General features: G+C 37.8%; 1 protein-coding gene across 1 annotated transcript; it reads right to left on the reverse strand.

Annotated features, from left to right (window-relative positions):
• Window positions 1-6,317: 6,317 nt before the first annotated feature.
• Window positions 6,318-14,656, reverse strand: LOC127648070 (neuronal pentraxin-1-like). Its single transcript, XM_052132670.1, has 5 exons — window positions 14,165-14,656; window positions 12,908-13,115; window positions 9,968-10,212; window positions 9,326-9,505; window positions 6,318-7,592 (listed from the first exon to the last, which is right to left on the reverse strand). Exons 1-5 carry the CDS (start codon window positions 14,603-14,605, stop codon window positions 7,371-7,373), a joined length of 1,296 nt encoding a protein of 431 aa, XP_051988630.1. The 5' UTR covers window positions 14,606-14,656; the 3' UTR covers window positions 6,318-7,370.
• Window positions 14,657-15,052: the final 396 nt, after the last annotated feature.

Below are 15,052 nucleotides of genomic sequence, written 5' to 3' on the forward strand. Positions count from 1 at the left end.
TAATAGTCTATACTGAGATTTCTTTCTTAGTCTCTATCTGCTGATTGGTTTGGGGAAATAATTAGTCAACACAGTAGTAATTAGCACTCGCTGCGAATGACTACTATATCCGCAAACAACGTTAAAGCCCACATATATAAATTCCATGTAGCCTGTTCTATCCATATAAGTTCATATTGCACGTGTAATTATGAGTTGTCATATCAGGTACATATTTTAACACAAAATTCACAACACTGGAACCTAATATTCAAAATACAATCCCCAAGTCAACATTTACATGCTTGTACTGCATAAATAGTGCAGTGTAGCTGTCTGAATGTGACATTGTCTGATATTCCTCTGTGCTCTTGGGGAAAATGAACATTCAGAAAACACCCCGCTTATATTTCACGTGTTGCGCGAAGACATGGATCGGCTTCTTTACAATTTTTGACTGACAGGACAACAAAAAGTGTGAGTGCCAAGCGCACAACATCATTGCCATGGTAAGCAGATACACTTCAGCTGATTTGCTGAATACTAAAATTAAAGTATCATCAAATCAACATGTGACATAACGAAATTGCTTCCCTGCTGCAAACAATTCCAGAGACAATAGTGAGATGGCCAATGAGGATAATTTAGAGAATTGTCGGGACACATTTCTTAAAACTGGGACTGTCCTGGGAAACTGGGACATCTGGTCACCCAATCTATTTTGCTGCCCAAAATAACTTCATATTTCATTGTGCATTTTATTGTGGAAAAAACTGTAAAATAACATATTTGAAGCAGCTCGTCAATGCTTTTAAAACAATACATAGGTGCTGTTAATCTGTTTAGAGTTGCTGTCTGCTTAACATTAACTATTTTTTACCTGACTATTTAAAAAGTTACAGTTAATTCATCAAGGACCAGTTTAAGTTGGCAACGCTGCGTGGACCACAAGAGACTAAAGAAGCCTACATTTGTGGATATGTTATGCCTAAAAAGACTTAATAGCCCAATATTAATAATATTTTCTGAATTATATTTTGATAAGGTGTTTTTAGTAAACTGTAAGAGTCATGATGTGGGGGACTTGACTTAATGAAGTTCTTAACCAGGATGAAACCGCAATGCAAGCACTATCTTGGTTGCACAAACGGAGCGTTCACACATTTTATCAGTTGTCAGGTCCCGTGGTATGTGAAACTTCCTTGTAGTTTCTAGTACATTGGCTACATACCTGTCTTTATGTGTTTGTCATGCCATCCACCTCAGTAATTGATGTTATACAGTAGTCTCTGTAGTAACATTCGAGCGTATTGGTTGACTGAGTGTGCCGCTCTGCAGGTGTGTTTGCTCAACACGGTGAAACAAGCTCTGGCTACATCTACGACATCAGGGGGTGCTACAACTGCTTGCAGAACGAGTGTCCATTTATAGTTTCATTGTTTTATTTATTTATTTTGTTAATTGCATCACAGACCAAATGCCATGGACTTGGCTGGAAATGCTCGAGTCCGAGTGAAGTCAGAGTAAAAATGCATCTGAGTCCGTGACAAGTCCAAGTCCATTAAAATTGGACTTGTGTCTCGTGACTCGGACTCGAGTCCGAACTCAAGTACCACAACTCTACCCACTCCAGTGGTGGTTTGAGAAGGCCATATGCTTACTCATGGTCTAGCGACTTGCAAGTCACAGTTGAAAAGAGAGTCAAGACACCTTTGCGCTTCCCTAAAAAAAAAAAAAATGTTTGCTCTTCCCGTCATGTGCTGAACCTACATCAGTTATGGAAGATTACGTGATATTTGTTTTCTTTCTTGCAGATGAATTGGAATTCAGATATTTTAATATCAATAAATCTGTCAGTATTTTTATCATTTTCAATTGTTTTTTTAATAAATAAATATGATATTAGGGTCATAAATATAATATAACAAAATGTACATGATGTACTGTTAAAATCAAATTACTTGTGAGAGTTTTGGCCAAACTTGTGGTGTCAGAATAAACACCATTGTAATGGCATACTAACATACTACTCTTAATTCTGCCTTAGACTGACAAAGCAGAAATATTAAGAGTAGCATGTGATGTATTCCATTGTGAACACAGCTCACAAAACATGTCACCATTGTCACGTTGTGAGTTTGGTCAATCGTGAATAAGCTGTGTTGACATCAGAACTTGTGCAGCCGCTTTGAAGCAACTGGGTCCTTCTTACTATTCGGTGCCATTTCAGCTTGGTAACTTTCTATAAAAAAAGTTACAATTTCCATGATTTTATCATTTTATCTGATGAAGGGCTTGTTACACTACAAGAAAAATATATGGACAGGACATAACAGAGTGGACATCACTCCACTGAATAACAAGATATGTCGAAAGAAAATCAGCTAATTTACCCTGCCACCCCCATGTCCACGTCAACCATTCAAACCTAAAAAAATTCAGTCTCACATCTCACAGATAACAGCAACAGTAAACTACTAAACAAACGAGCACCCCATGTGTTTTTCTATTAAATTCCACACTGTCTTCTCTAGCTGGACGGACCTCTTATTTAAAGGTTGTGGCTCTTTCATCAGGCACACAATCTGCTCATCCCTGTACCAGCTAATGTCCATTTTATGCTAAAGTCAGCCATTGCTACTCATGTGATGAACAACCAGCTAGTGCACAGTGACCACTGAGGAAGATTTTTAACCTGTTTATTAACCATATTTTCCAAATTACAAACAATTATCAGTTTCCAATATAAATAAGCATAACGGAGTGGACATGTTATGCTTTACCACATCAGTGAATCATTCTAAAACATTGAAAAATGGCAAATTAAGGAGTGATACTTAATCTGCTTCTTATAGATAGTTTGCCGCCAAAAAGTATTGTACTTCCTGAGAGTCATGTGATTGAAGGAACAGTCAAGGGGCGTGTTCAGAGTGACTTTGAGTCAGTGTAACAGGGGGGACATTCAATTCAGGGACACAACATATTTTAAAGACTTTAAGCATTAAAAATGTATCGATAACAAAACAAATATTTTGGTGAGGAATATTATAAATAAGAATATACAACAATATTGAAAAAAAATATATATATATTTGTGGCTAAAGTTATGCAAGCTTTCTTGGGGACATGGCAGATTAGCCTACTTGCATTAAAATCAGAGTAACAATTTTTTTATTCATTAATCCTGGGTACATATTATTGTGTTCTATGGTAGAGGGGGAATAGCTATGTAAAATGAGCATTTATAAACAAATATTAGCCCATTTTATACACCAAATATACCACATTATGTCACGGGGACTCAAATGGCACCGAATGCTAGGACTGACCCAACTCCGTCGGTTGAGCTAGGCGGCTGCTGTCGAATCGCTCTCACGGTACTTTGATGGCACACGTCACTGTGACGTTGCGTATCAAGTTAGACAAAATTTTTAACTGACATGCATTGCTTCAAGTCCAGTGCTGATCAGTCTGCGCAGCGCTCAAACACCTCTTATATCTTATTTTTATTTCTTCCCTAAGTTTGTTGCAATTCATGCTGTAGAATTTGTCCAAAACGTGTTATCTCAGAAGGCAGCATAATCATGCGGTCTATCTTTAAGAACAGCCTTGTAAATCATTTAGCAAAAATCAAGTACAGTAGCATGATGCTATGAGAACAGGTTGCAATGGTCCCATAAAATTCTGTCTTTATAGGCAGCTCAATTGGTTCTGGAACAGAGCTAAAGTTTCATCTTTTAAATAATGTTCAGCACACTTCGCATGGAATACCCTTCTAATTCAGGCTAGTCATTCCTCAAACCAATTTATGGACACATGGGTCAGTTTACTTTGAATTGATTTTAGGACATGTGGGAAACACAAAGTGCAATAATGATTTGGTCTGAGGTCAGCTCAAGGTGAAGAGATATCTATTTCTGAGCAGTACACTTGTGACTAGGAGGACTGCTGGAGGATGATGTAAATGTGTGTGTGTGTCTTAGGGAAAGGGGTGTATGTTGCAGGATGACATGGAGGAAACCCAATATGTTCAGTGCAGAGTCCAGTAGCAGTGCTTCTGTATGGTATTCTAGCATAGATTAATACTGTTTTCAAAATGACTTGACTTCACAGTGTAGTTTTTTTGTTTTGTTTTAGTAATATGGTTGTGATAGTCAGTCTAGTTTTTATTTTTGGTATATTTTACATTTTTATGTATTTTAGTTTCAGTTTTTGTAATTATTGTTAGGTTTCACCTGTATTTAGTATGCAGAGACAACGACAGTAAATGTAAGCTATTCACTAGCTGATTTCCTCGAAAGATCTGACTTACTAATGGCAGCTGGTGGAGTGTTGAAAACCTATATTACTTGTGCAATTCCATTAGCAAAAAATACATTTATTCATTTAGCAGATGCTTTTGTCTAAAGCGACTTGAGGATAGTACAAGCAGAAGTAATGAAATCAAGGGAGAACACAAGTAGTGCTTATATTCAAAAGTACCAGAGAAGGACAATGTGTGTGTTGTATTTACGTATTTATTAAAAATGTTGACAACCATTGTCTACCCCGGGCTCAAATGAGTAGGCTACATGACGTCCCTGTTCGATTAAAAAAACATATCTCCAATTTTGGCAATTTTGTCTATACTATAGACCGAATGTGCCAAATGATCTTTTCCTACTGTTTAAATTTTGCATCGAAATGACCAATGAAAAGAGGTTTAATCAGTTTAACAAGTATCTCCATTGGCTTTGAGAAGTCTCCATCAAAACCACATGCCCTTATGTTTTGAAGAGCATCAACTAATTTAACTCAGCTGTCCGGCTGAAGTGTAGTGAAGAGATTGCCTACATCTCGCTGGTTCTGTGGTTTCCCAATCAACCAAAGCATCCATTCATGCATGTACAATGTCAGGTGGCTTTAAAAATTAGACTGCACCAGCCAAATACAGTTGATAGATTTCCATCTTCACAAAACCGTAAGTGAAAGATACATCTGACTTTATGTATTGCACACAAAAAACGCATCTCGAAATTGAACCGTCCACTCATCAACGGACAAGAAACCCCTGATTTTGATCTAAAATAGGAAGTGAAAGAACAGATTATATACAAAACCAAATTCTTTAGCAATTGATAACCTACCAACTGAGTTCTGGGAACACTAAAAGTTAGACTCATGTCTGTAACTGAACATGCGCCATTGGAACCTATGATAAGAAAACTGTTTATGTCCACGTATGTCAAATTAAATAGCGAACAGTTCCCTAACAGATGTATAATGATATAATTATATTTAAGGTGCTAAAGGTGACTAACTATGTTATTTTCAATTCATTTGTTCAGATAAAAAGAGTTTTTCCATGAAAAATTAATTTTTTTGGGAGATATGTGCTTTTCATCAGACAGCAATGATAAGAGAGGATCTGAAGTGGGACCCCTCATAGCAGGGCCTCACACAACAGTCCTGGTTGTCCCCTCTGACAGATCTTAGTTGCTATGAATTTAGTGTGGAAATGCAGATGTAAATGTTTGGCCAGTATATTGCAAATGCTTGATTTAAACTTCATGTTAATGTGCATACATTTTTTCCCTTTTTATCCCCTTTTCTCCCCAATTTGGAATGCCCAAATCCCACCACTTAGTAGGTCCTCGTGATTGCGTGGTTACTCGCCTCAATCCAGGTGGTGGAGGACTCAGTGAAGTCTCAGTTGCCTCCACTTCTGAGATGTCAGTCCTCGCTTCTTATCATGTGGCTCGTTGTGCATGACACCACGGAGACTCACAGCATGTGGAGACTCATGCTACTCTCCGCTATCATGCACAATTCATCAGGCGCCCCAATGAGAGTGAGAACCACTAATCTCGACCACAAGGAGTTTACCCATGTGACTCTATCCTCCCTAGCAACCGGGCAAATTTGGTTGCTTAGGAGACCTGGCTGGAGTCACTCAGTACACCCTGGATTTGAACCAGGGGTGGTAGTATGATACACATTGTGTACAAAAAAAGTTTTAAAATCTAAATTTACAATAAAACATTTCTATGTAATTTTGTAAAAAGATTAATAAAATAAAAACTTTGTTGACCACAGCACTAGGTCAATTTAAACCATTCACTTATAGATGTTAGAAACTGCAAAGAGATTGAACGTACCAGTTAACTGGACAGAATAAGCTGCAATCTGGTTCAGACTTTATGTTGATGGTCAGAAGTCTGACTATGTGAGACTGCTGTTCACAAATCTAGTGTTTTTTTTGAACACCTAGTATCTGTGATAATTTTGTACAAAACATGACACATGATTATTACAAATCAATCATTAAAAGATACTATCACACCAGCTATTGTGGTATAACAATTTTATTACAAAAATTAGACCTTTTTCTTCTTTCAGTGCTGCCATGCTTTTAGCATATAACAATACAGTATAAAATCTCAACCCAAAAAGAGCTAATAAAAGCAGATTTTCATTAATGCTGTTGCAGCATTTAGTTGGTCATGCTGTTTGTTTTCTATACAAGTAACATTCCTTGAAAAATACAAACACCCGCTGGACACGCCATGATTTAAACAACTTCCTTTGAAATACTTCTTGCTGCCCAACTGAATTGTGAACAAGTGTAATCAATAAAACGTTCAAATCAGTAGTTACACAAGGAGAGAAATAGATTAATAGAAGTACATTGCAAATGAAGACAAATGTGTCGAGTTTTGATATTTTTAAAGAGCCCAAGGCACCCAGGCTTGAAATATGTTGGCAATGATTACGTTATTTTGTACAAACCCACACACACAAACACACACGCACACCAACGAAACGAATGAATAAAAATGCTTCAAGCAGGAGGTGATAAGACAGAACAAAACCACAAGAAAAAAAGAAAAACATTATTTGTACTCATCTTTGTGTGTTTTACATTCTACATCCTTATTTCACAGTGAGTATCCCAGGCAGTGGGTAATTCTATCTAATAATCCTGATGGGAAATAGTAGCCTACTGTAATTGCTTTTCGGAAATCTACTGTTGGTCTACATGGCTTCCTGTACGAAGGGAGGAGGGGTCAAATGATCCAGGATGTAAAGATGGAAGTCTGTGCCATATCGTGTTTAAGTAGTTTTCCAGTAAGGCATTGCTTGCCCAGATGACCACAGGAGAGCAAAAACAACAAGTGTCTTCAGTTATCACCAACCCAAGATTTTGCCTTGAAGATCCAGTCATAAATGAAGATAAAACTGATTGTTCTCAGTCCTGATTGTGTTTAGAGACAATAATTATTGAAATATCTCAAGAATTTCAGATGATATTCATGCCCATGTTTTTTGTAAATGTTCTTGAATGAACGATTTTGGTAAGCGAGACCTGGTAACTCACATCTCTCATTGGCTTTGAGAGATTTCTGTGCTCTTTAGTTCAGTTGGCGACAAGCCTCAAATGTCCACTTTGAAGCCCCTCCGTAGATTTCAATGCTGGTTTCCAGCCAAGAGAAGACGTTACCTACTTGAGCTTTGCTGCTGCATGTGGCCAAGTTGTAAATCTCTCCAACGGAGAGCTTTCGATCCCAGATGTTGAAATTTGCCATGTCACCAACAAACGCTTGAGTAGCATCAAACCCTCCACCGAGAGTGTCCTGCAGGTAGATAACATTTAGTTGAGATGCTGAATAAACGCTAATTAACTTCAAAGACATATGATGACGGCCTGTTAACATTTGAAGCAAATTTGCCCATAAATGATTCATGTCTGCCTTTCATCCTTACAGTTTTCTTTGAAGGTCACTCCATATAAAATGAGCTAAATGTATTGGTTGTGCAATAGTATCTTATAGAATGGACATTTTCCAATGATATCTGTTTAGTATTGGATCTGTTCCAAAACCTAGAGAGCTGCCTTGCTTTCCATGAGTAGTTTTCATCAGTTTGGTCTCCTTTTAGCTTTTTTAAAATGTAGAAATTCCTTGTATTCCATTAATGCATATATCTTAAAGTTGCAAATATTATAAATAATACTCAATTACTATACTACTCTATCACTGGCAAGTGAAATCTGTAAATTCATGAGCCAGTGACTAATCACAGACATTTTTAGTTGCATAGCGCAAACATTTTGAGTCATTTACTTTTGTTGGGGGGTTGTGCATAGGGATCAATCCTGACGATTTAAGATACAGATATTGAGATTGTTCAAATGAAAATTGTGATTAATCTGAATGTCGATATTTTTTACAGAGCCCAAATGAAAATAGATTTTTCTAGTTTTTATCTGTTGTAAAATATTGTATTGGCTAAATATTGTTCATGTGTAAAGTAAATCTTGCTTGAAGTCTGTTGTGATGTGTGTGAATTTTCCTTTTAAGGTTGTTGTTTTTTGTGGGACCAAAGGTATCTGTCAAAAAAGGTTAACAAATCTGAATGAGTATGTTCTTGAAAATAAATTGGTTAAAAAGTGTGGGAAACCTGAACAGTTTGACGTTAGCATGTTGCTAAGCTAACAACACATTAATTAGCATAAAATACACAGTGCACACAAATATTTGGTAGAATAGTCTTTTTAATTGAATTGAACTACATTTCTTGATACTTTTTGGTATTGAAAGACCAGCATTTATTATTGTCTACATTTCTCTTGCTTCAGCCACCATCTAGGATGTGTTTTTTCATTATGAAATACTTCCTCCACAAAGGCTCCATGCAAGGCTGCCTTAAAATTTTGCCAAAACGAGGTATCTTAGGAATTTTGGAACAGCCTTTGAATCAGGTTCCTGCCTACAATGTCTTAAAACGCTGCCCAGGTTGGCAGCCCCCTTCGGTTTTGGAACAGAGCCATTGTGTATTTCTTACTCATCATTAAAGGTGCAGTAAACTATTTAAGTGTTCTGAAGCTTTCGCATTACTGAGCCTTTGAATTAGCCACGCCCCTCATTCCAAAACCCCACCCTCCAACGATTAGTTTGAGATCAAAACTGAGCAAAAGAGCAGCATTGTTTGCTCCTGTGGCTATCAAATTCAACAGTAGCACAATAACACCCTCAACTGACATTATGAATCATAACCTCAATGATCTGCTTCAAACACAACAATATGACCAATTGACGGGTGAAAAGCGTCAATGTTCGTGGTCTGCAGACATATTTGTTTGCTGTTTACAAAGTCTACAGCTGTCACAGAGACCAGTGAGATATCTCAGGACACTTATTTAATTAATATCTTTTAGGGAGTAGGACAGTTTTTTGCATACTTTTCCATGAAAAAAATAACTTACAGCATCTTTAAATCAACTTTATGTAGCATCTAAAATTACCGTGCCACACTTTGCCTCCTCATTATTTTCTGGGTGAATCAAGATTAATCAGAGAATCTATACCTGCTCTTGTCCCAGAATCAGGACCCCTTGTGGTTTGATTGGATGATAAGGAGCCAGACTGTCCCCATTCCCCCTCATCACACCATCCTGGTAAGCTTCCCACACTCCATCTCGTGTAGTCCACGTCACACAGATGTGATGCCATTTTCCATCATTGATGAGGAAAGGCAGCTTAGCAACCTATATGAAAAGATGGCAAAAACAGAGGAATGTTAAAAATGATATGTATTTTGATGCAGATTGTATGCTTTTAAGTTTACAATATGATTAACTGAATTTACTCAAACATCCATCCATCCATCCATCCATCCATCCATCTATCTATCTACCTGTCTGTCTGTCTGTCTGTCTGTCTGTCCGTACCCTACCTTAGCACCTTAGCAACTACCTAGCAATGTCCTAGCAACCACCTAGAAGATCCTACAGTGAACTAGCAAGCTCTTACAATTCTCCAGCAAGCACTCAGAACACCTTAGCAATGCCTATAAATGCCCTAGCAACTGCCTATTATCAACCCAGTGTACCTTAGCAACCACTTTCCAACCACCCATCCATCAAACTTTATTCCTGTAAGAGACATGTTTTTTATGATTGTTTAAAATATGTCACAGATTAATAGAATCATTTATTGAGAGAAAGTACCTTGTCATTTATGAGCAGTTCCATCGGGTTGTTCCCCCACTCAATGAGAACCAACTCATTGGCCTGACCAGGTACTGCATAAGAGAAAGGCGTCCCCACTCCTGGAGAGGCATTAGATTTAAGCCACATGCACACAGTGAAGGCGTACATCTCTGGAAGACTCTTCTTGACTTTAGCATACATGTAGTTGGTCCGTAGTGGGAACGTCAGCTGAAATTTATCCAGTGGTCTGTTTTCCTTTTGACCTGTGAACCAAAAAGCATTTTGGTCTTCAAGCCATATTTGGCATGTCTACAGTACAACACAATAAACAAAATGGAGAAACTCAATATAGTCCAAAATGACTTTGTCAGAAGATCTCAAGCTAAACAACTACTCACAATTCAACAGCTTTTCATTGCTGTCTATGCATTTATCCTAACATTAAAATTTTCCTTTACAAATTTTTAGACATTTAGCCACATAGTCACTCATGTCACAAGAAGTAAAATCTGCAATTAATATTCTAGATGCATCGAGAGACAGATATGGTATAACAAGCTTTATTACTGGTTTTGATTTAAGGGATAGTTCACCCTAAAACCAGAAAGACTTGATATGTTTACCAGAATGCCTGAGCTGCTCTCTTCATATAGCCTGCTGCAAGGTCCAACAGGAAAATCAAAATTAAAAACCTACGTGAATCACTAAACCAATTCCATATGGAAAGGTACACAGCCCCAAAGAAGACAGGAAGGGTATTTATTGTATGAAATAATTTTGTGTTCCCTCTCATTTAATTCAGGTTCCCAAGCAAGTTTGCATTCCCTCAAGATAGTTTGCTTTTTTATTTTATTTTATTTTATTTTTATTTTGCAATACATTTTCCATTCCTTATGAAAATGCACCATGGTTTTACTACAATAACAATAGTTGAACTTTGGTACTTGTTGTAAAACCCAAGTAACCATAACATTTACCATAGTTTTAGCACAGTAATTCCCTCAGCTATGATATTAGTAGTAAAACCATAGTAACAATACAGGAAAACCAAGGGAACACAATATTTTTTGTGAGAGATCACACAACTATTACAAGGACATGCAAAACGTATTGCCAGGAATGCAACACTATTGCGAGAAAATACAAACTATTGTGAGCAAACACAAAATGATTGCAAGGGAACCCAAAACTTATTGCGAGTGAATGAAAACCGTTGTGATGGAATGCAAAACTATTGCAAGGAAATCTACTCACTGTGAGGAATTGCAAAACTTTTTGAAGCAATGCAAACTATGCAAAGGAATGCAAAACTTATTGTGAGAGAGTGCAAAACTATTGCGAAGGAACACAACACCTAGTGTGAGGAATTGCAAAACTTTTGAGAGGGTACGCATTACTTATTGCAAGGGAATGTAACAACTATTGTGAAGAAATGCAAACTATTGCGGAGGAACACAAAACTTATTGCGAGGAAATTCAAAACTATTGCGAGGGAAAGCAAACTATTTCAAGGGAACGTAAAACACATTGAGAGAGAACGCTAAACAATTGTAAGGGAATGCAAACTACTGTGAGCAAATGCAAAAATACAGCAAGGGGACGGAAAAATATTGCGAGTGAAAGCAAAATGTTGTTAGGGAAATCAAAACTATTGCGAAGGAATACAGCACTTCTTGTGAGGAATTGCAAATCTAATGTGAGGGAATGCAAATTATTGCAAAAGAAAGCAAAACTTCATGCAAGGGAATGCAAAACTGTTGCGAGGGAACGCAAAACTATTGCGAGGGAACGCAAAACTGTTGTTAGGGAATGCAACACTTATTACAAGGGAAAGCAAACCCCACATAGCACATGTACATCTACAAGATGTCTGTTTAAGAGCATTTCAACTCAAATCATCGCATTTTAATTAGCATCTGATTGAAATCGTAAAAATCAGATTTACATACATTCTAAATCATAAACATCTCAATGGCATCTGCTCAAGGACTTCTTGACACCCGAGAGGAAACGTCTCATATTGCAGATGTGCAAACAATCTAAACAAATATGTCTTCCAGATGAAAACACACGCATCAAATAGACATCTGGGGCGATGTACCTGTGCTATCAGGAAACTCTTCCCATATAGCGCATGTACCTCTTTGAGATGTCTGTTAAAGAGATATTCATCTGGAATTAATTATAATTAACATCAGATAAACATCTTAAAAAGTGCAGATTTACAGATATTCTAAATATTACAAGTCTTAAAGTCATTTACTGAATGTTGTCCTTTTGACATGTTTCATAGACGTATTACAGATGACAATCAATCTTAATACTCTTCTACATGTCAACCACACATTTAAAGTAGACATCTAGGGCACCATTGCAAGGGCACCCACACTTATTGCGAGGGGGTGTAAAGCTTTGTTCGAAAATAAATCCCCCCTTGTTCTTTTAGGGGCTCTGTAAAAAAGCACAGCTTGGACATTTTGCTAAATATATCTTTTGCTTAAGAGGTTATGATAGGAACAACATAAGTGTGTGAGTATGATGTTAGAAACAACATTAGTGTGTGTATGATGACAGGATTTTCTTCACTATAGTGTGCATGCTACAGAAATAGGCTTCTGCAAAAGGATCTGAGACATGGGCACATTTTAACGATTCGCATGAATGGAAATGCACAAAACACACGAGCTTGCAAAAACTTTTTTTTTTTATTTCCGTCTCCGTAAATCATACTATAAAACCGGTTGGGTGGAATTGGATATGCAAAGCAATGTAGCTTTGTAAAGCCCCCTCCCTTTCTTCTCCTGCGACACGCCAGCCAAACAACGGACGGCAATTTATTATCCACGCTCGCTTGTTCAAGAGAATTTTGTCTGGTAGAAAGAAGATCAGGAAGGCGTTTCATTCAGCCTTTGTGCAATCTATACGATATGGAGCTAGAGCAGAAACACGCGTCGTTACCTTTCTCGAGATCAGTGATTCTCTCGTGCAGTGAGGTGAGAGTGGACTCGACGCGCCCGCGCTGCTCGCTCTCGTTGCGCACCCCGGGCTTCCCTTCTTCCAATCCGTTCACACGGGATAGGACCTGCTTCTCAAGGTCGTCAATTTTGCTCTGCAGAAGATCTTTCAAGCTGTTCGCCTGGACGGAGTTGTTATTCCGGCTAAATTGCTGCGAAAGAAACAAATGTGAACAAAATTGACATTTTTCTTGTCTTGAGATACAAATATATATTTTTACGTGAAAGTTTACAAATTAAAAATACGCGCTAAAACATTACTCATTGTTTCAGAACGGTCAACACCGGCGCCATGATATGGAAATCTGAGTGCGTAAATCTCCACACTGAGAAAATGTTTTCCACATAACCAAAAATGTAATAAATGTCTTTGATCAAGTCAACAGATTTAACATTACTAAATGAAGTTACACAAAGGAAAGTTATAATGGTTAGGTCAGGTAGAAATAGTTATTTAAGGTAAGAACAGCATGTATCCAATTGTTTCCACACCACTTTTAACGGCGTGTTACATGTTTTATGGAATTCTGTTAATATGTTGTTATTCCAGCGTCTTTTTGAAGACTACTAGATTGTTTTTGTATTAGACTTTTTTCATTAATATTCTTAAATGTATACTAATTAACTAGAACATTTTAGAAAGTGGTTAAAATACGCCAAATCGCTTTACTGGCTCCATATGGTGATGTGAAAGATTCCTAGTAAAAAGTAAAAGAATGAGGATATTGGAGCCATTTCTGAGCTTGCTCTTAAAATACTTTCTGTGATGGACTGTGATCGGGTTGTTTTACACAATTTAAATTATATTTATGCATCAAAAGTAGTTAATTCGATTTTTAGGTAAGGATATATTGGAGCTAAATTCGAATTTATCCTAAAATACTTCTGCTGGAGTTTTAATAAGTTTATTTAAAAAACAATTATTATTATTATCAGTATTTACTTTTGATATGAATAGGTTAGACAACCTGACGAATTGTATTTACAGTGTCGCTAGAATTTGTATTTTATTATTATGATCATTATTTTATCTATGGACTACGTTTATGCACCATTACGCACTATTATACACTTTATTAAAAAAATTGCTCAATAATAAAATAAAATAAAGTTATGAGAATCGAAACACTTTTATATACATTTTTGCTAATCACACACATCTTGCCACAAAGTGTTGACCCCACCCTTTAGAGGAACATACCTCCAGGTTTTCGAGTCTCTGCTTGAGCGACTGTAAAGTCTGTGAGAGTTGAGCCAGTGTATCCGTCGGACCTCTCGATACATCTCCCATTGTGTTCTTAGTGCCCGTTTCTTTCCGCCGTCCACCGGCCCGCGCGTCTCCGGGCTCGGACGCACTCTGACTCTCACATCGCGTCAACTTGGAAGTCAGTTCCCTGATCGTTTCCTTTTGGCTCATGATTGTCTCCTTCTGTTGCAGCACGGTCTCTCTCAGCTGCATGACCGTGTTCTTCAGATCCTCCCCGGGAACGCTGTTCTGCAGTGTGGCAGTGCATATGTCCATATCCTTGGGCACGGACGTGCAAATAAACTGGGTCTGTCCAAAGTCCTGGCTCATCCCGTCCGCTAAAAGACAAGAAAGTATAAAAAGTTTCCAATGCATTCCTCTAGCTCCGGCCTTCATGGCGCGTTTTTACGTGCTGAAGTCTCCGCTGTGATTTCAGCACCACTCTCTCGCTGGACAGCTCCGGTTTGTTGTAATCCGCTTGTGATGCGTTCGGGCTTTATATAGCGTGCGCGGTCTGTGGCGGTGAGCTGCATGACGCGCCTAATCATTATCTCCCGCCCTGGATATTAAAGTACAAAAAAGAATCGTATCAGTAAATTAATCTGATTTTGCCCCCGGCGAAAGGTTTTCCCGATTTTAGGTTTTCTCAATCTCAATTAGTCATACACAGTGTTTTTCGTCTTTGCGTAGAACAGGATAAAGTCTGAGCCAAAATCCCCGCAAATAGTGAGATTGTGTTTCATTTGAGAAGCTCAGTCATTCAGACATGCCTCAGGTGAAATTCCCTTGCTGAAAAAATAGCTTAAACCAGCCTGTGGTGGTATGGCTGGCCTCAAAGCTGCT

This window comes from Xyrauchen texanus, chromosome 8 (assembly GCF_025860055.1).
Source record: "Xyrauchen texanus isolate HMW12.3.18 chromosome 8, RBS_HiC_50CHRs, whole genome shotgun sequence".
NCBI lineage: Eukaryota > Metazoa > Chordata > Actinopteri > Cypriniformes > Catostomidae > Xyrauchen > Xyrauchen texanus.